The sequence below is a fragment of the Penicillium argentinense genome, assembly GCF_028826775.1.
Source record: "Penicillium argentinense strain IBT 30761 chromosome Unknown utg000011l_segment0_segment0, whole genome shotgun sequence".
NCBI classification, from domain to species: Eukaryota; Fungi; Ascomycota; class Eurotiomycetes; order Eurotiales; family Aspergillaceae; genus Penicillium; species Penicillium argentinense.
In genome coordinates, this window is record NW_026622670.1 from 2,568,973 (window position 1) to 2,588,582 (window position 19,610).

The following is a 19,610-nucleotide window of genomic DNA, read 5'->3' on the forward strand; positions in this document are numbered from 1 at the left end:
CTGGGAATGTTGAATGCGACCAAGAAATGGCATTATCTTTAGCTAACATAGATGTGAAGACCTGCCTGTCTGGGAGATATTAGCCCATAGAGAAATTGTGAAGAAAATGCAAATGATCGAGGGTACCTGGTTGTTCTCTAAGATCAAAAAGGCCACCCAAGGGATCTGATGGATCTACATGCATCAGGTATGCATCAGCAAATGTCTCAGGAAAGTCTTTGCAGGGTATTCCGGTAAATTTCATAATTTCCCCATTCGAAGTCCAGAGCTGACCTCTTCTCGGAAAAAAAGGTCACTGGGTGACCAGATTGCTCCAAACACCCCAAGCGGATAGAGCCACTCTTTGAGAGTGGCTGCCAGGGTGCTACGATAGCAAAGAGCCCTCCCCCCTCCCCCCGGCCCCCCTTTGTGCCTTCAAAGTCCCATTAATCCATTCTCGCCCAAGTTTAGCGTGACTTGCCATGTTCGAGACGCCGACCTTAGCTGTGGGATGTTCATGAGAATGTCTTTGGCAGCGATGAAACTATCAATGTTCCCAACGATGGTCTTTGGTTTCCTCGATCCGGCTGTGGTGTAAGTGGAAGAAGGAGGTTCACGTACTCATTTGCGTCGATAGATGACATCGGTATTATCGAAGATACTGGGGGTGAAATCGACCGCTTCCCGTGCCAGGACCTGGAGGAGATCTCTGTTTGGGGATCCAGCGGGGCCAAGGAAGCGTCATATTGCATTGATAGGGTTGAGTCGAGCTACTGGGGAATATGGGGTCTCAAAAGGATTGAATATCGGGGAGATTCAAGTGTTTGTACATCAATGTGTTCCGCGTTGGTGGGTTGCGATAATTAGGTCAGCAATAGCACTGTGAGGTCAGCGGCGAGCGTAGTGCTGTAGTCGTTCAGCCCTTGGAAGTCCTGGTAAATACGAATACATCACGATGGCATCGAGATGTAAACTGGAAAAAATTGTGAGCTTCCAAACTGATATACATAGGATATAGTCAAAAGTAATACTATCTGAATACTATATACGCTAACCGTACCCTTCATATTGAGCCCGGTATACAAACAGGAATTGCGGCTTCATTGTTGATTCTGTTCCCCCAAAAGAACCGGCTGGGTTGCACAATGAATCACACCCCCTGCCAGCGGAAGCCCGGTTACATTCACTGGCTGAACGTTGCGATCGGGACACAGCTTTTGAAGAGTTTCCACTGCTTTTTGATCCGTCCGCTGGTCTCCAAACTGGGGGAGAATCAGTCCTCCATTCACAAAATAGAAATTGACGTAGTTGGTGGCTGGTTCCTCGTATGCAAGATCACCAAAAATGGCTGGGTCTGGCTCCTCGACGATATGGACTTCAAAAGGGCGACCCTTTGCGTCCACTGAATGGCTCAATATCTCCTTGATTTCTTCGTGTATCTCCATCCAGGCCGAAGGAACACTTGGATGGGGTCGCGAGAGAACAACGACTCCAGGTCGGACGAAACTGACCTCTGCATCTGCGTGCACGTCTGTCACATCCAAATCCTTCCTACCGGGAAACCAGATAATCTTCTCAACGCCCAAGACACGTTTGAGTTCCGCCTCAATGGCCTCTCGCGACATCCCAGGGTTCCGGTTCTCGTTAAGAATGCTGCTCTCAGTGGCCAAGAGAGTTCCGTCGCCATCAACCACTAGAGCTCCTCCTTCCAAGCAAATCTCAGATTCAACTGATGTTACAGGGGATGGAGAAGCGTCGGAGCGGATGACTCTTTCGGCAAATGTGTTGTTTTCCCGAATTTGCTCAGGAGCCATGATGGGCCAATCGAGTCCATCTGAAGCGCGATCATGGTCGCCTATGTCATCCTTCTTGCCCCATTCACTGAACCGGAAGTTGATTGCAAAGCGTTGCTGATTAGATGGCTCGTCTGTACGTCGCACATACACAGGGCCGGTATCGCGGACCCAGAGGTGGTTTGTAAGAAACGGAATGATGGTGATATTGGTAGGATCGCCGGGGTATTTTTTGCTGACGAGGCTAACAGTTGACTGTGCATTTGCAACATCTTCTGGCCGTGTATATAGCCTCACTGGCTCGAAGGCCGAAATAGCAGATGCCAGACGAGCAATATCGGTACATGCATGCTCGTAGTATGCCGGGGGCAGCGTGTATCGGGACGGGAACCCAAGAATGGTTGCAGCATGCCGGGAAGTCTCGGCAGGATAGACATATCGTCCGATGCCCTTCTTGATCGTAGAAGACATTATTGGCAAAGGTAGCAGAGGCTTGGGTCTCTGAGAGGGTCTTGTTAGAATGAAGAGGAATAGCAGAGCAGCCATTGGCGATGAAGACCTACCTAATACTCCAATTGCTTGAGTGGGTCGGAATGAGAGACAGCCAGGATGCTATCTTAAGCAGCGACTATGATGTTTGCGCCTGTTTTTATTTGTTACTGCTCAGTGACTATTGCGCTGAAGAAGTGTTTAAAAGCATCGAGACTGAGGCGGGGGCTGGCGGACTTTTGTCCGCCCAACGGAGGCGAGTTTGATCCGGTTCGTCAACCGAAGTATCGCAGGCTTGGCCTTCTTCAAGAGTTTTTTCTTTAATATATAGTATTAATTAAAAATATAAAGTATATTTACTTTACCCTCCGCGGGGCTTCATCAAGCAGAAGAGTGTACGTAGACTATTTCAAAAGTGTTGACTTTTCCTATGTTCAAAGTTCTTCTTTAGGCTCCTCTCAAAAATACATCGGACCGACTGATCAAATTCTTTGTGCTGCCATTATTTCTCGAAATATTCCACTACTTACTGATTTTTCCTAATTGTTTTGCTTCTGGACTATGATATAAATATGCGTTTCTTAAAATTCTGTCTCCGGACCTGATTGCGCCTTCCTAGTGGTATTCTAACAGGGGCTCATGGTGCATACTACAAGCAGGGCATATGCAGGGCGGCATGGTGCAAACAGTGCAAACATGCATCCGAGAAATTCTCAGGCTTCACTCCGCAACTTGTCCACTGTTCGAGACATTGCTGGTTTCCGGTTTTCTCGCCCCAATCCCTTTCGCCGCGTCCGATTCTTCCGATTTACAACTAGGGTAGGAGTTACTCGCGCCCGGGACTCCATTCAATTATGGGACCGAGTCACCTCCTCCGGGCGGCGTTGCCCATCCGGTCGATCGCATCGCCGTTGACCCTGGCACGATCAACAATCCTTCCATCCACACACGCAATCGCCCAATCCCTTCGATACGCCTCGACAGAATCTGCGGAGCCTGTTCCGCCAAACCCCGTGTCACCGACAACTCCCCCTCCCAAATTATCTAGCAGCAAGAAGCTCCAACCGCCCGCCGCGCTCCGTACCTATGCCTACTCCCTCAAGACCGGCACCGTCGTGTCGGTTGGCCGCATGGAGCGCACCGTTACCGTCTCCCACCGTCATAATGTGTGGGACAAGCACATCCGGAAGTTCTATCCCCAGGAAACCAATTTTCTTGTCTCCGACCCGCGTAATTCTCTCCGCGAGGGCGACGTGATTGAGTTCTCATCTGGCATGCCCAAGAGCCGCCATGTTAGCCATGTTGTCGAGCGCATCATCACTCCCTTTGCCACACCAATTCAAGATCGCCCCGCGGTTATGTCGCGTGCGGAGCGCGAGGTGGAGCGTGAACAGCAATGGGCGGCAAAGTACTTGCGCCGAGAGTCGCGGCGGCTAGGCGAAGAGGTTGATATCCAGAAGCGTACTCAGCACCTTAGGAAGAAGGGTGTCGAGTATTCGGATGCCGATCTTATCCGCTTGTACCATGGGGGAAAGGCTCGTGTTGGACGGATTAAGGGACTGGTTGAGAAGCGGGCTGCTGAGTTGCAGGAGAGCGAGAATCTCGAGGAGCAGCGCAAATATGAGGACTGGCTCCGGCGGAAGAGCTTGTGGGAATTCCACGAAGCTGCGCGTGAGCAAGCCCGGCGCCTGGAGGAAGCGCGCCAAGAATCTTGAATCATGACGACGCTTGGTTGAGTGTGATGAGGGATGGTGCATCCCATGAAAGCTGCATCAAATTGAGCCAACTTTTCCTATATAGGGCATTTTGTTTATTTTGTATTCCATGCCTATGTTGCATGCCGGATCTATGTACTATACTTATACTATCCATACACCTTTTTTTACCCGTTCATCCTGTGAACCATTGACATTTCCCCCTTCTTCCTACTAGTATTTTTAGGAGTAAAACTAAACATCGAATTGTCCATTGATTTACGTAAAGTCGTCGCCGGGACAAATACCAGAATGAAAACAAAAAAGAATAGCCAGGAAACTCCTCAACATAACATTAACCCGATTCTTTAAATCACTTGAAAATGAAAAGACTACTGGTATCATGGAAGAGAAGAACAGAAATCAACTCCTTGTCCAGAAATCCCGAACGACAATCCTTCTAGCCCTGACCTCTCTAGTGAATCCGGGAGAGGTCCCCGGTACCGTTACTTCGTAGATGAGTGGATGTGTTGCCAGATCTCCGGTCTCACGATGCAAAAATCTTGACTTTGAGATCCACGCTTCCCGTTGCGAGCACACATCGGATAGACATCTTGGCTGGAGTATTAGGATCCTCCTTGGGTCCATTTGCTGCATCTGCGCTGCTGTTGGCACCAGCGTCTCCATTGGCACCAGCGTCTTTGATCAACGGTGGTGCCCAGCGCATGGAGCTAATGAAGTGATCGTGGGCTTGAATCGTACGCACGCACTTGCATTCTTGCGTGAAGTCCCAGCACCGTATCGTCTTGTCGTCAGAGGCCGAGATGAGATATTTTCCTCCAGGATGGAAGACCAGGCTTCGGATCCAGTTGTCATGACCAACCAGGGTCTTGATCAGGTTACCGCGGGCATCCCAGAGATTGATTATTTTGTCACGACCACCTGTTGCAACAAATTCGGCAGATGACGAAACGGGCGGGGGCTTCTTGTAGTTGGCAAGAGACGAGAGATATTGATAGGACGAGGGAGGCGCGAAGGCAACACTTTCAATGTAATGTTCATGACCTAAGAATGTGGCCTTGGTTTCTCCCGAGGAGACATCCCAGAGTCGCGCAACTCGGTCATCTCCACCAGAAAAGAGGAATCTGCCATCCGGCGATGGCGATACATCGCGTACCCAGCCAGCATGTCCATCTAATGTCTTCACGCAGTATCCAGTTGTGACATCCCATATTTTTAACGTCATGTCCCGAGAAGCAGACACCAACAGGTTACCGGCCATTGGGGACCCTGCGGCACCCGATGGAATGAATCGGACTGCCGACACGCTGTGGTCATGTCCGGGGAGCGTTCGGATATTTTTATACTCGTCGGCGGGGTCCCACAGCTTGATGCTCAAATCGGACGAGCATGATGCAAGGAGAGTGCCCCCTCGCGGACCGCCGTAATCCACATCTAGTACTGCCCTCGTGTGGCCCTTGATTGTGCGCTCTAGCTCCCCCAGTTCCCAATCCCAGATCTTAATCGTTGTGTCGTCTGAGCCGGATGCGACCGAGGAGAAAACGGGGTGAAATGCGACGCAGGTGACGGGTTCTCGGTGCGACTCGAGATCGTGGCGAGCGGGGGCTCGAGGTAGCCAGGAAACGGGGTCCTGGTTTCGTCGTGAAAGCGACGTGGGGGTAGCGGTGTCCAGCTCTGTCTGCAGGGAGGCGCATCGTGATTCCAGATCCATAATCTATAAACCGCAGAACCGATCGGTCTCGTGAACATTATTGTGTGCAATAGCAAATATCATATGCCCACCTTCTTTTGTAGCCGGACTACACTAGTCCATTTCTTCTCCAGTAAACCCTCATATTTCTTCAGTGTCGTGTCGTCAACGGTAACCGAGTCGCCGAGCTCCTCTCGCAGTGCTGCGGAGCTCCGTGTGAGATTTGCGGAGGCCAGGTAAGCGATGACCGACTTGTGACTGTCCCATTATCAGCATGCATGAGATGAAAGGCCCAATCCCCATGGGAGTCCGTTACTTACAGCTCCTCCGCCTGCCGCGCCGTGAGTAGTTGGCTCATGGTGCGGGCGGCTTTGTGTGTCTTGAGGTCAGTCCTCAGTCCTCAATGCTGCTCCGCCGGCGTCGGAGCGGGCGCTCGCAAAGTCAGGGGAATGCGGGCTCACAAGAAATGCAATGCAGGCAAGCAGATCGAGTCCGATCGTGAAAATTGTCGTTCAGGGAGAGCAAGTTGGGATCGCAACAGATCCACCGCGGGGTCACAACAAAACAACCCTCGACACCGCCAAAGCCGCTTGTTTACTTTCCGATCGTCAGCGCCGCCCGCTGTTTATTTCTCCTCCAGACCTCCTCCCCCCAGACCGACCCGCCCACTGCTGATTCCGGGTCGCTTCTTGTGGTGCTTCATCTTCTGTTGCATGCCACACTACTTTTTCACTTTTAGGCGACTCCCATCCCTGAGCGCGGTCTGAGAGCGTCCCGAATTTCTCTCCGTTGCTTTGGGCACCCAACCCAAACGGTAACAGATCCTCCAACCCTACGCCGCCGGCTGAAGGATACTCCTTGTCCAGTTTGGTCTTGGGGCCGTGTGCGCAAGCAACTCGTCGGCAAGACTGCTAACGCCTACAATCGTTCAGTTCCCTACCATTTCCTTCCTCCTCTGATCGCCCAAACCCGCCAATATGGCCGAGGGCGAGCAGGATTTCTCCGCCCTCCCTTTGCCCGAACGGTTCGCTCATAAGGTACGTGTTCTTCTGCTGTGTGACTTGGAGTGGGATTACAGAGAGCGGCTGTGGACAGCGCTGACCATGAGACCCGAATCTACAGAACTGGAAAGTACGAAAGGAAGGCTACGAGGATGCCAAGGCGCAATTCGAAAAGACCCCTGATGAATCTGACCCCATATTCGTGCCTTTTCTCCAGGACGCCAGTCTTTGGAAAGGGGCAGTCGCCGATTCGAACGTTGCCGCGCAGATTGAGGGTCTCGGGGCTTATTGTGCCTTCCTGAAATTCGGAGGTGCGGCGGCATGTACAAGGTGCGTTGGAGAGCCTAGGAGCTATATCCTTTCCTACTTTATGGAAAATTACTGACGTGGGACTTCAGATCTCGGGGGTTCACAGTCGGCCCGATCGCGGAGAAGGGTCTCCCCTGCACCAGACCGGCTGGTAAAACGAGCGCGCAAGAAGCTCTCCTGTTATGCGTCGAACTCGATAAAGCAGATCCGGTCCTCGAGGATCTCCTACCGACCCTCTCGCACAAAGTCCCGAAGGTCATCGCCGGTGCCCTGGCAGCCTTGACCGTCATCTACCATAGCTTCGGTTGCAAAATTGTGGACCCGAAACCCACCCTTAAAGCGCTACCCAAGGTTTTCGGCCATGCCGACAAGAACGTTCGAGCGGAGGCACAAAACTTGACCGTGGAACTATACCGATGGCTTCGAGAGGCCATCAAGCCGCTTTTTTGGGCTGACCTGAAGCCCGTACAACAACAGGATCTGGAGAAACTCTTCGAGAATGTGAAGCAGGAGCCGACACCGAAACAAGAGCGATTCACCCGCGCCCAGCAGGATGCGATGGCCGCGGCCAGCGCCGCTCCTGCCGGTGGTGATGGCGCCGAGGAAGAAGGTGGTGAAGAGTTCGCTGAGGAAGAAGGAGAGGAGGTCGATACCTTTGATCTGGCCGAGCCCATCGATGTTATGCCCAAGGTGCCAAAGGACCTCCACGATCAACTCGCCTCATCAAAATGGAAAGATCGAAAAGAGGCACTGGATGCTCTTTATAACGCCATCAACGTACCTCGCATTAAGGACGGTCCATACGATGACATCGTCAGGGCCTTGGCCAAGTGTATGAAGGATGCCAACATTGCAGTCGCAACTGTGGCAGCCAACTGTGTCGACGTGCTGGCCAAGGGCCTCCGGAATGGATTCGGGAAGTACCGGTCTGTGATCATGGTGCCTATGATGGAGCGTCTAAAGGAGAAGAAGCAGAGTGTCGCGGAAGCACTCGGCCAGGCTTTGGACTCTGTTTTCGCATCCACTGACCTCTCCGACTGCCTGGAAGATATCCTGGAATATCTCAAACACAAGAACCCACAAGTAAAACAGGAGACCGTGAAGTTCCTAATTCGCTGTCTTCGCACCACAAGAACTGTCCCGGCCAAGCCTGAGCAGAAGTCAATCGCCGACGCAGGCACCAAGCTCCTCACCGAATCTACCGAGGCTATTCGATCTGGTGGAGCTGAGATCCTGGGAACACTGATGAAGATTCTTGGAGAACGCGCCATGAACCCCTACCTTGATGGACTCGACGACATTCGCAAGACAAAGGTCAAGGAATACTTCGAGACAGCAGAGGTCAAGGCCAAGGAGCGTCCCAAGCCCGTCGTTGCCCCTCCCAAGACCGCCGCACCGGCTGGCAAAAGGCCTTGCCGGGGAAGAGACCCGCGGCAGGTCTGAAAAAGCCGGCAGCTGCTCCTGCTCAAGAACCTCCTGCTGCTAAACCGGCAGCCAAGGCAATCCCTTCGAAGCTGGGAGGTGTTCCAAAGCCGGGTGGCCTGGCTGCCCCTGGATCCAAACTTCGGAGTAAGCTTGGTGGCCCCGGTGGTTTAGCTTCTCCTCAGAGACGAGTTGCTGAACCACCTGCCGAAGAAGCAGCCCCAGCCCCAGCCCCAGCCCCACCCAAGTTTGGTCTTGGTCGAGGCCTTGCCGGTCGTCCAATTGCAAAGCCTGCGGCTCCTACTGAGGCTGCTCCAGCTCCCGCCCCGGCTCCAGCTGGTATGACCCCGGCCGAAAAGGCTGAAATGGAGGAGCTTCGAGCAGACAAGGAGAAGTTCGCACGTATAATCGAGGACATGAAGTCGGAAAGATCAAACTTCAACTCCCAGCTCACTGAACTCCAGAATCAGAACGCTCAATTGATTGAGGACCATACTAGAGATGTCTTGAGCATCAAGGCTAAGGAGACTCAGTTGGTTCGAGCGCGAAGTGATGCTGAAGCGGCTGAGCAAAATGTTCAGAAGCAGCAGAGGGAGATTGAACGTTTGAAGCGTGAGTTGGCACGAGCCCTCCGCGCATCCGCGATGAGCCCTCCCCATGGCGGATCTGAAGCCGACAGCATGGGCATGTCAGAGGCTGGTTCAATGTACCAAGAGCCTGCCAGCAACGGCCATATGGCTGCAGCCAAATCAGGGCTTCATATGGGATCTCGATTCGAGAATACACGACCTCGCAGCTACGCATCTAGCAACATAAGCGAGGAGAAAGAAAACAACGGCCTAGAGTCCCCCGGTCTGGGTAGTCGAGACAGTGGGTTAGGCCGGCGCAAGCTCAGCCCGACATACGGTTACTCCAATGTCGGCAGCCCAACCCGTTCGTCGACAAGGAACCCTTCCAACCCAACCGACGAGGAGCAGCAGCCGCGATCTGCTCAGCCTGCCGAGAACTGGAAGCGAGCTGCTGAAGTAACCAGCCAGCTCAAGGCCAGAATCGAGCAAATGAAGGTGCGTAACTTAATTAACTCTGTCTTACATTGTTATGACGATAGTTAACAATTACCCTCCAGGCTAAACAAGGACTCTCACGACCTTCCGCGCAACGTTAATGACCGAATGACCATGACCGCGCTCATGCTAACGTCTTGTCCACTTCTACCTACCCTACATTCCCCCTTGCCTTTTCTTCTTTCTATTTTTTTCTTTTTTTTTTTTTTTTTTTTTTCTGTGTGTGTCTTAAGACTGGGTTTCATTCATGATGCTATCACGAATTTGACATGTAGTTGGCATCGCTGGTCTTCTGGGAGTGCTGGGCTGGGATATTTGGCTTGTACTTTTTTCTTCTCCTTCCTGTTGGTTACCATGGATTGCTTTGTACTTGATCTATGTTCCTGTAATTTTCATCCTTTTCCCTTTCGCTTTGCCTGGCGGGCAATTTTTTCGGGGTGGTTGTCTCGATAAGATTTTCTATCCGGGTTGTTTCACTTGTGACATACTGCTCTCCTAGGCGCGCAGTGGTTCGATTACATATGAATTTATACCCCTTTCCCGGTGTCAACGGTCACATCAAGACTCTTCTAGTCACTGGGGTTTTCAGATTGAAGAACTATTGGAAAATTAATAGAATCTAGTACTTTCAAGTTGGTATCCACTAAACCAAAAATATATTGCTCATAAATCGTGAAACCACGCTATGGCTGAGTTGCAACATTTGACATTAATGCATTGTCGAGTGCATTACATCACAGGCCATGCAACTCGGCAAAGGGATCGAAGTCTGGATCTTCGTGTCGAGTGTACTCGTTGCTATTCGCAATTAATGTCGCCTTCTCCTTTCCGAAAACTTCCTCAATCCACGCCAGTGTAACATCAATGCCCGCGCTCACTCCCGACGAAGTCCAGATATTTCCATCCGTGACCCATCGCGCACGCGCAACCCAGTTCACCTCCGGTCCCAGCGCAGTCGTTTCCTTCCACGCCTTCTTGTTCGTAGTGGCACGCTTCCCATTCAGGACCCCGGCTCGGGCGGCTAGTCCCGAGCCGGTGCATACCGTAATCAAGTACTTTAGTTGCGGGTAGGTCTTCTGGATAAATGCGATGGCGTCTTGCACCACCGGGGCAGATCCTCGAGTTCCTAAACCTCCAGGGATGAGCAGGACGTCTAACTCTGGAGCATCGACGAAAGTGTGTGTTGGGAGAACAGTCTGACCCAGACTGGCGGGGAACATGGGGGGCTTTGTCGACACGGGATCCAGAGTCGAAGAGAGCATGGCCAGGGTGATGGGCTCGCTGCGAGACAAGTCATTTAGGCAGTTCAGAGGCCCAAAGGCGTCTAGGGCTTCGAATCCGGGGAAGAGGACTACTCCGATGCGGAGGGTCTCACGTTGCGAAGCGGGTTCAAGGGGCCTGTCAGTATCCTCTTCTATTCATTTCTCGACAAAAGCGTACCTGTCATTTTGATGGGAACAAAATTGTGGAAAGGGGTTTGTGGACTTTGGATTCGGGGAAATCGAGCGTGATTCGGTCTTTATACTGTCGAGCGCAGATACGAGCAGATTCCTGCGGTTCGATGCAAGGCTAATGCGGACGCGAAGGAGTTGCACCCTGCAAAGCTGCGGAACTGACCCTCCGAGCAGACGGCTTCACGCGAGTCAGTTACTTACTTACTTTTGGCATCGCAATGCAAATTTCGCTTTCCGAGATGAATCAAGTATCTAAATTCCTCCGATTTGTGGAACTAGATCTACATGAATACATATTATGGAATGGTCACTATCGCCCCGCAGTCTCACAGATCACTGGTCCAACAGACTGTTGCTGAAGTCGGCACGGTAAGGAGATCAACCCCAATGAGTATGGGATCATCTGAAACTTTACAAGTATTGTCAATCAAATATCTTTCCATATGTATATAAGCACATAAAGTCCGGGAGGACTTGCTGGATCACGGACGAAGTATAAAGGTGACGAAGATGGGTCCGACTTGGGTGGAGACTCCACCACTGCAAAATCTGACGAGACTCCACACGAACGCTTCGACCATGAAAAGTACTTTTATTAGGATATTCGCCGCGAATGCTACAAAAATCTACAGTTGATACAGGCAGAGTACATGAAGTGTCATTCTCAGACATCTACACAGGGTATATTGAACAGTTTGAGAATGGAATTCATGGGTATCTGCAGGAAAGTGGTACATAAGAGGGCCGTTGAGGAGTTCGTGAAAAATTATTTTCTTTTGGTTAGAATGGGATTCCAAGGACCACGGGCTCTTTCCCACCCATCTAAAGCTAAAAGAATTGGCCGTCAATAAGTCATCCGGAGCCTTGACACCTCGTTTCCCATCAGAACCTTTTTCAGGAGTACGCTTTTTGGTATGGTTGGCGATCCCGTCAAACAAAAATCCAAGTCACGGAAGGTGCACTTAGACCTTGATGGCGGACTCGACAGCCTTGCGCTTCTTCTCCTGGCGGGCGTTGGCCTTGGCGCCCATGATACCACCACCCCAGTGGCGGCGGGACTCCTCGTACTTGTCGGTGTAACCCTCCTTGATGGCGGACAGGAGCTTGGAGAACTCAGCCTTGTCCTCGGAGCGGGTCTCAGTGAGAGCCAGGACGGCGGAGGTCTTCTTGTGGACGACGGTACCGAGGCGGGCCTTGCCCTTGACGATGGCGTAGGGGACACCCATCTTGCGGCAGAGAGCAGGCAGGAAGACAACCAGCTCAATGGGGTCAACGTCGTGAGCGATCAGGACGAGGGAAGCCTTCTTGTTCTCGACCAGGCCGACGACGTGGTTGAGACCGTACTTGACGTGGTAGGGCTTCTTGGAGACGTCCTCCTTCTTCTTGCCCTCGGAGACGGCGGTGGCCTCCTGGACGAGACGCTCCTTCTTCTCGGCCTTGGTCTCAGGGCGGTACTTGGAGAGGAGCTTGAAGGTCTGGGCAGCGGTGTTGCGGTCCAGGGTGTTCTGGAACTGGGCCAGGGAAGGGGGGACCTTCAGGCGCATGTTCAGAATCTTCTTCTGGCGCTGGAGGCGGACATATTCGGGCCACTTGACGAAGCGGGACAGGTTGCGCTTGGGCTGGATGTCCTGGCCGATGCCGAAGTTGCGGGAACGCTTCTCGATGAGAGGGTTCTGTGCGAACCGGTTAGTATATTCTCAACTTTTTCTCAAACATCCCAGGGGAAAGAGAACTAACCTTAGCGGCCTTCTTGGACGAGCCAGCCTTGCCCTGGGGGTAGGGCATGGCGGCGGTCTTCTTTCCGGACTTGGGAGGCTATCATTGAGAAAAGAAGATCAGCGATCTGTCCACCACGGGCTGCATCTTCTTTGAACTCTATAAGGAGAGCAATGAGCCAAAGCCGTGTAACGAGCTTTGATCCATGCTTCCAGCCAAATCATCGCCAAATTCGCACATCTCTTTCTGAGGCTGTGGAAAAATTGACGGAATTGCTTCGATCGAAAGATCGGAAGCGAGGCGAATTGGTTTACGGCATCGCTGCAGCAGGCGACCCTTCAAACAGAAAGGCAATCAAATGCTTACCACCATTGTTGTCGACTGGGATCGTTAGTTGACGGTTGACGGGATGAAGAAAAGAAAATGTGATCCGGGCACGGATCTTATGAATTTCTCGTGGGTCGCGCTAGTGTGGACATGTGACCAGGGTTAGGGTTGAGCTGTTAGGGCAAGCAGATTCCTCCACGTGATTCTATGATCACGTGATCTATGTTCCGTCCAATCTCAGTAATATCGGATCGGAAGCCCTTGTCTGGGCTCGGAGCTTAGGCCCTGCTGGTCCGATTATTATTAATTTTCTTTCAAGGCTTAAGTACATTGCTGGTAGAAAACTGGCCAAAATGAAGAAAACTAGGATCTCCCCGAAATCAAACACGTACATTCATCCTTTCGGCAATAACTCGCCATCGTGAACATCTAAGTAGAGTCTATGTACAACCAACGCCTCGTGATATCCATGCAACATGTCATTAAGTTCATTGCATCGACCAAATAAAGCCGTATGCCTTCCAAAGAACGGCGATATCACCGCCAAGCTCCCAGTCCGGGCAATGCGCCTCGCGCAAGACTGGTACTCGCCGCCTGAACCGCCTTTCTCTTCCCCGTCGTACCTTCCTGGCTGCGTACACCAGCAACGATCTTCTCGACATTAGTCTCAACGACCACACCGCCGACGATCATTTCGCTCAGCACTGCGTGCATCGTCTCATACCCGAAGATAAGATCCAGCTCGCAGACGTTCTCGAACATGCGATCCAAAGCCTCGACGAAGACCTGGATGAGGTCGATGAGTGCGAGCGGAGACTCTGTCGAGGTGGAGATCATGATGAACGAGAGGGTTGCATAGGTGCGATAGGTGATTTGGGTGGGAGCGTCCGAGGGTCCGGCGGCGGAGGAGCTGGTCGCGCCTTGGGAGAGAAGGGGCGGGAGAGGAAGGAAATTACAGGCGCTTGCCGAGCGCTGTGCGACGAGGTGGTATATTTGGGCAATCAGCGATTGCTGGGTTTGGGTGTCCTGCAAATTGCGTCAATGTGTTGGGTCTTCGCGGGTACGCCGAGTGCGAGCTCACCAGTTGGGTATAGAATTTGGTCAGGCGCGGCTGGCCGTTGTTGTTGAAGACGAGCACAGCGTTGATCATCTTGTGCGAGGTGTCTCCAGGGACGGGCAATGAAATGGAATGATGCCGTCAAGACGGAGGTCGAGCTTGGCTGGTCAAATGATCAGACGAGGTGGAACGCCGTGGTGCTCTTATCGGCGATACGGCGCTGGTCCGTGCATCGATTTTCCGATGCGGAGAGACAACGAGTTCAACCAAGCTGTTTGACGGCGTTGCTCCGCTTCAGCCACAGATCTCCGAGCATGAAAAGGTGCATATGCAGGGCTTCAGGGCCAGCGAGGCGACTTTACTTCACGTCACGACCGACGCCATCTTCAGAGACAACACCTCCTCTTCCAGCAAACCCAAACAAGCGTGAACTGAAAGACCTCACACCCTCCGACCTTTGCTATTACTGGGATACCAAACCCCCCAATACCGCCCAACTAGCCTTCGCAGACAAAATATTTGTTCCCTCCCGACATTCGCCGATCAAACTATGGGCCGCTAGCAAGTTCCGTACCACGCCGCTTTCCTCCGTCGAACCCGAAGTCGCATTTCTCGGTCGTTCGAATGTCGGGAAGAGCTCCTTGCTAAATGCGATTATGGGCCAAGAGGTTTGCTGGACATCATCCAAGCCCGGTCGAACACGAGAAATGAATGCTTTCGGAATTGGAGGAACGAAAGGCGGCGAGTCCAAGGTCGTTTTGCTAGATATGCCGGGATACGGAAAAGCGAGTCGGACTGAATGGGGAATGGAAATTATGAAATACCTTCAAGGGCGCAAGCAGTCAGTGTGGACTACACCTATATATTGTTTCTCACCATCTCATGCTAAATATCCCACCTACCAGACTTCGTCGCGCTTTCATCCTTATCGATAGCGAACACGGCATCAAGCAAAACGACGCTGACATTCTCTCTCTTTTCCGTCGCTACGCAATTCCCCATCAAATTATTCTGTCTAAAATAGACAAGGTTCTCACAAAAAAGAAAAGGCAATCTAAGACTGGCGTATCAGCAGTCAACATCCAGCGCCTGCAGGACATGCTCCGAGATCTCAAACCGGTCATTCAGCCAGACCCGGGAGTTTCAGAAGGACCGGGGGCACTTGGAGAGATTTTGACGTGCAGCGCAGAAGTACCTATCTCCCCCGGCCGGGTGCTAGGCGTGGATGCCATACGCTGGGCTATCTTGTCCGCGGCTGGCATCGATGGAAGTCTAGAAGGTGGGCGACAGGCCCAAATTTAATTTATAGTCTGTTGGCATTGCCATTGTCTCTGCATTGGGTATTAATAGTTACAACGCGCTGCACTGCACATGTAATATCAATAAGTTTGGTTTCCGGAAGTGAAACTATTATAGTCACTGGGATTGGATATAAAAGGCGAGGGCAGAAACCTTGAGATTATCAGACGGGACATATACATAATAGCAGCATACTGGTACAGCAATGGGATGCGAGCTTTCGTATTCAACCATAAGATGCCTTTTTTGTGGCTCGAGTTGTAAGACCTCTGAAATTGCGCAACCACATCGTATCACATTGTCATAAGTAGCATGTGAACATCAATTGGACCGTAAAGCTCAAGTCTAAATCAAGAAGTTCATAACACCTAGCAACAACTTGAGAGGGATGTACGGGGACTCTGAAATATGTTTCAAAGAATTAAAAAGAGCCTAATGCATCGATATCAAGTAAAATGAATGGCATACTAGCAAAAAGCAGAGAGAGAGAGAGAGAGGCATCGTGTGAGACGACGATTTTTAGACCCAATTAAAGAGAATAAAATGGTTGATTCGGACTCCAATACATTCATCTGTATGGGGAATGGTAATGAAATAGGTGCAGTACAGACACAAGGAAAATATCAGACACAGCAGGGTAAATGCGTAAGGACGTGGTTAATTGCAAGGTGGAATGAACAAATGAATAGGAAACCCCCGAGAATCAGGAAACGTCTAACGCCTGTCCCCTATCGTAATGCTGGATGACTAAATAAGGCCGACCGCGCTATGCAAAGGGTTTTGAAAGGTAAGAGAAAAATGTGTGCCGTAAGGATGGGTATCGTGAATGAGGAGGGAGAATGACCATGGAGTATGGGAATATGGGAACATGGCAATATTGGAGGGTAATATGGGGAATAGAGAAACTGGAAATCAAAATGAAAAAGGCCGTTTGGCATTGGAACATCATCGGAATGATTTCTGTTGAACGACCTCAATTGGAATCAGAGTCGGAGTCGATGTTGCCCGGAGTAATTTCGCGTCCATGACGGCTAACCACAACGCGCTTGCCGAGCTTGTTCTCAGACACACCGTCTCGCGCAGCACCGAAATCAAGAACCTAAAAGCATGTTAGAATGAGATTTTACCACACAAGGGAGAGGGTGAAAGAGCTTACTTCGATGTAAGTCAAGTTATCGCGTTGCACGGCAGCAACACAGCGTCTGTCATTGAATTTGACCTGCCACACCCCACTGAGATCGGTCAGGAGGTCACGCACGCATGCGCCGGTACTCACGTCCCACATTTTCAAGGTACGGTCTGATCCAGAGATGACCTTTTGTCCATCGTGCTGGAAACAGGTGATGGCACCGGTGTGCGCGCTCAGCATGTTCTTGCAGTGGCCATGTTCGGGGTCCCAAATCCGCAGTGTAGAGTCTGCAGCAGCGGAGACGAGGAAATCGTTTTCTAAGGCAAGGAGACCAACCAAGGAGGTGTGGCCTTCGAGGTTGTAAAGAAGAGAGCCGTCATCCAAAGACCAGACCTTGACCATGTGGTCCATTGCACCGCTGATGCAACGGTTGCGTTTGGGATCCAGCACAACGCTATACACCTTCAGAGAGTGGCCCTGCAAGGTATGCAGGACGTGACCTGTAGAAATCTTCCAAACTCTGACTGTGCAATCATAGCTGCCACTGACCAAAGTATCACCATAGGCTGCAATAGCACGAACGGAGTGGGTGTGGCCAGAGAGCACACGAAGGAAGTATGGGCAATCACTATCGTCCGCCAATGGACCACTCGGATAATAGACTGCATCTCCGGGCTTGGGAAGCTTCCAAACACGCAGATTGGAGTCGCGAGACCCAGTGATGATCAATGGGGTTTTTGGCATGATCTCAGGCTCGCCATTTGCATCTCTACCAATCTCAGTAGGAAGAACAATCTGTAGACAACGAACGGTCGAGGTGTGTCCATGGAAGACTTGGGTACATCTAGCCCGCTCGATATCCCACACACGCACGGAGCGGTCAGTAGAGCCGGAAACCAGAGTGTTTCCGTGATATTCAAGCGCCCAGACACCACCTTCATGGCCTTCGAGAGTGGCCTTCAAAGCACCGGTCTTCGTATCGTAAACATTGATGTTGGTATCATCGCTACCAGTGAGAATCTTGTCCGTATCGAACTGCAGACATGTAACGACATGTCGATCGTGGGCTCTGAAGGCAATATGCTGGGGCTTTACGGCGGGCTTCATCCAACCTCGGCGGATAGCATGATGGCGGCGGTACAGAGACTTGTACAGGAACAGACCGCGCAGGGAAGGCAACCCGATCTCGGCGTACGGAACTGCAGCCGCAGCCGCATTTGCTGCTGCATAGGGTGCCTCTGAAGCGGCAATCTCCCTCTTCCAGTCTGGCTCGGACTGATCTGTTCCACTGGATGAGATCTTTCGTTTCGCAAACTTCCGGCCAGACCCGCGGGTGGCCGCTTTCCTTTTGGTGGAACGTCTGTCGCTCGTCGCCAGAGATGTGGAAGGGGCCGTATCGATGATGGCTGACGAGGAAGGGATTGGAGAAAGATCCTTTTCATACTTGGATATGCTGAGATCTTGTTCGAAGTCGTCGAGGCTGCTGCCCTGCCAGCCCCAGCCTTCGCGGATCGCTCGTTCTAGTTCTCCCTCCGAAAGAACATAACCATCATGATCAAGAAGTTCCTTCCATGTTTTCTCGTCCGAGTTGATGACATGGCGCCATTTCTTGGAGACTTGGGCAGCACGGCACATGGTCTGAACATCAAAGTATTTCACGATATTTAGGCTGAGTTCGAGTGGAAGCAAAGACAGGAAGTCGCACTTCAGAGTTGGGTTCACGACATCTGCCACAAAATGCAAGGTTGGCTTGGGGCAGCGCCGTAGGAATTGATACATCATGTATGTTTTCACCTCGTCGGGCACGGAATCAAAGAACTCAAAGACCTTTGGCATATCCATAAGTGACTGTGGGGATCGAGACGCATGCATCGAAAGGGCCTTGCTTCGAGAGCTCCCTTCAGAAGTACGTGCTACCTTTGATTGTCGAGAAACATTGTGGTCGAGACTGGAATCCGTGTCTACATCAGGACCTTCTGACTCAAAGGAAGATTCTCCGTGGAGCGCATTCATGGCGGCAACTGGCGACAAACTAGGACTCGGCAGGCACATATCTTGCGCCATTGCATTGTCGATTGCTGATAGCTGAGAGGACAGATCTGGTCTCTGTTGTGATGCACTGTCCGATGACCCGCCAAATGAATTCTGCCCGAAGGGGTTCGACTCTGATCCGGAAGTTCCAGTGCTGTCAGATTGGGCAGTTGGCACGGAAGTCAACCCAGGCCGTTGCGGGGTGCCAGACGACCCAACGTCCGCGGAAAGAGGTGATCTCAGAAGGGTTTCTTTGCGAGGGATGCCGGCACTGTGTACTCGTGATCTTGGGGCAGGACCGTCTCCAATGCTGCCGACATTTTGCTCGGCGTCCGGAGTCGCCAGGCCCGCAGGCGAGAGATGAGACGATGTTGATGCACTGTAGCGGGTTCGACGTGCTACAGGCTCGGAGGGGACTCGAGATGCACGGGTACGAGGCAGAATAGCTGGGCGAGGATCAGGGATAGAAACGGGCGATACGGGTCGGTTGTGAGAGTGAGAGCCACGCAGCCGTGTCACAGATCTGGGGGGAGCCAGGCGGCGTGGTGCGTTGCTGTCCTCAGAACTGAATGAGTTGACTGAGCGAGTCAGGCCGTTCGAGGATTGCAGAGCCTCGTTCTTCTCCTTCAACTAGAGCACGGTTAGCATATCTGAAACTCGAATAAAGGGAGGAGAGCAAAAGACATACCTCGACGGCGGTTCCTGCGATATCTTCAGGCTCGTTAAAAACGATCGACTTGTCGCCGATCTTAAAGTTGAAGTTTCTCAACGCCGCGGGCGTTGGTGACGCGGCGAGCGGGTATTGCCTCGCATCCAGATCCTTGATGGCGCGCGGGGGTTGGATGATGAGAGGCGGGAAAGAGGTGGTCGTAGTGGTCGTGGTAGTCACGACGGTGGTGCGGGTGGTCGGGGCAAATGAGAACTGCCCGAAGGCGCTGGTCGGGCCCTGCCCGATATCATCCCTCTCGGGGGCGTCCATCTCGCGTGTGTGGGTGTTGACTAGGCGAGACTCGGGTCGGGCAGCAGCATGAGAGAGAGGCGAGGAAGCGGACGCGTCGGGTCGGAAAGTGGTAGTGGAAGCGGACGCCAGCGCAGGTTCGGAGGCGTGGGGAGGACTGGGGGCGTCCGAAGACAT

At 52.0% G+C, this 19,610-nt stretch overlaps 9 protein-coding genes across 9 annotated transcripts; 3 read left to right on the forward strand and 6 right to left on the reverse strand.

The window, feature by feature from the left end:
- Window positions 1-1,079: 1,079 nt before the first annotated feature.
- N7532_011977 (agmatine deiminase family protein) lies at window positions 1,080-2,243 on the reverse strand (the record flags this gene model as incomplete). Its single annotated transcript, XM_056624468.1, has 1 exon — window positions 1,080-2,243. One exon carries the CDS (start codon window positions 2,241-2,243, stop codon window positions 1,080-1,082), a length of 1,164 nt encoding a protein of 387 aa, XP_056469456.1.
- Window positions 2,244-3,115: 872 nt separating this feature from the next.
- N7532_011978 (uS17 family ribosomal protein) lies at window positions 3,116-3,976 on the forward strand (the record flags this gene model as incomplete). Its single annotated transcript, XM_056624469.1, has 1 exon — window positions 3,116-3,976. The coding sequence occupies one exon, from the start codon at window positions 3,116-3,118 to the stop codon at window positions 3,974-3,976; it is 861 nt and encodes a 286-aa protein (XP_056469457.1).
- Window positions 3,977-4,502: 526 nt separating this feature from the next.
- N7532_011979 (WD40 repeat domain-containing protein) lies at window positions 4,503-6,024 on the reverse strand (the record flags this gene model as incomplete). Its single annotated transcript, XM_056624470.1, has 3 exons — window positions 4,503-5,690; window positions 5,759-5,924; window positions 5,987-6,024. The coding sequence occupies 3 exons, from the start codon at window positions 6,022-6,024 to the stop codon at window positions 4,503-4,505; spliced, it is 1,392 nt and encodes a 463-aa protein (XP_056469458.1).
- A 619-nt stretch (window positions 6,025-6,643) lies between these two features.
- N7532_011980 (putative spindle pole body component) lies at window positions 6,644-9,563 on the forward strand (the record flags this gene model as incomplete). Its single annotated transcript, XM_056624471.1, is given in 5 exon segments — window positions 6,644-6,703; window positions 6,789-6,997; window positions 7,066-8,413; window positions 8,425-9,462; window positions 9,525-9,563. 5 exon segments carry the CDS (start codon window positions 6,644-6,646, stop codon window positions 9,561-9,563), a joined length of 2,694 nt encoding a protein of 897 aa, XP_056469459.1.
- A 633-nt stretch (window positions 9,564-10,196) lies between these two features.
- Window positions 10,197-10,909, reverse strand: N7532_011981 (DJ-1/PfpI family protein; the record flags this gene model as incomplete). The annotated part of the gene is made up of 2 exons (XM_056624472.1): window positions 10,197-10,813; window positions 10,903-10,909. The coding sequence occupies 2 exons, from the start codon at window positions 10,907-10,909 to the stop codon at window positions 10,197-10,199; spliced, it is 624 nt and encodes a 207-aa protein (XP_056469460.1).
- Window positions 10,910-11,878: 969 nt separating this feature from the next.
- N7532_011982 (60S ribosomal protein eL8) lies at window positions 11,879-13,032 on the reverse strand (the record flags this gene model as incomplete). The annotated part of the gene is made up of 3 exons (XM_056624473.1): window positions 12,999-13,032; window positions 12,654-12,731; window positions 11,879-12,589 (listed from the first exon to the last, which is right to left on the reverse strand). The coding sequence occupies exons 1-3, from the start codon at window positions 13,002-13,004 to the stop codon at window positions 11,879-11,881; spliced, it is 795 nt and encodes a 264-aa protein (XP_056469461.1). The 5' UTR covers window positions 13,005-13,032.
- A 464-nt stretch (window positions 13,033-13,496) lies between these two features.
- On the reverse strand, window positions 13,497-14,109 carry N7532_011983 (putative AP-3 adaptor complex subunit sigma; the record flags this gene model as incomplete). The annotated part of the gene is made up of 2 exons (XM_056624474.1): window positions 13,497-13,985; window positions 14,041-14,109. 2 exons carry the CDS (start codon window positions 14,107-14,109, stop codon window positions 13,497-13,499), a joined length of 558 nt encoding a protein of 185 aa, XP_056469462.1.
- Window positions 14,110-14,330: 221 nt separating this feature from the next.
- On the forward strand, window positions 14,331-15,318 carry N7532_011984 (translation initiation/elongation factor MRX8; the record flags this gene model as incomplete). The annotated part of the gene is made up of 2 exons (XM_056624475.1): window positions 14,331-14,857; window positions 14,922-15,318. The coding sequence occupies 2 exons, from the start codon at window positions 14,331-14,333 to the stop codon at window positions 15,316-15,318; spliced, it is 924 nt and encodes a 307-aa protein (XP_056469463.1).
- Window positions 15,319-16,288: 970 nt separating this feature from the next.
- N7532_011985 (F-box/WD repeat-containing protein) lies at window positions 16,289-19,610 on the reverse strand (the record flags this gene model as incomplete). Its single annotated transcript, XM_056624476.1, has 3 exons — window positions 16,289-16,414; window positions 16,472-19,105; window positions 19,164-19,610. 3 exons carry the CDS (start codon window positions 19,608-19,610, stop codon window positions 16,289-16,291), a joined length of 3,207 nt encoding a protein of 1,068 aa, XP_056469464.1.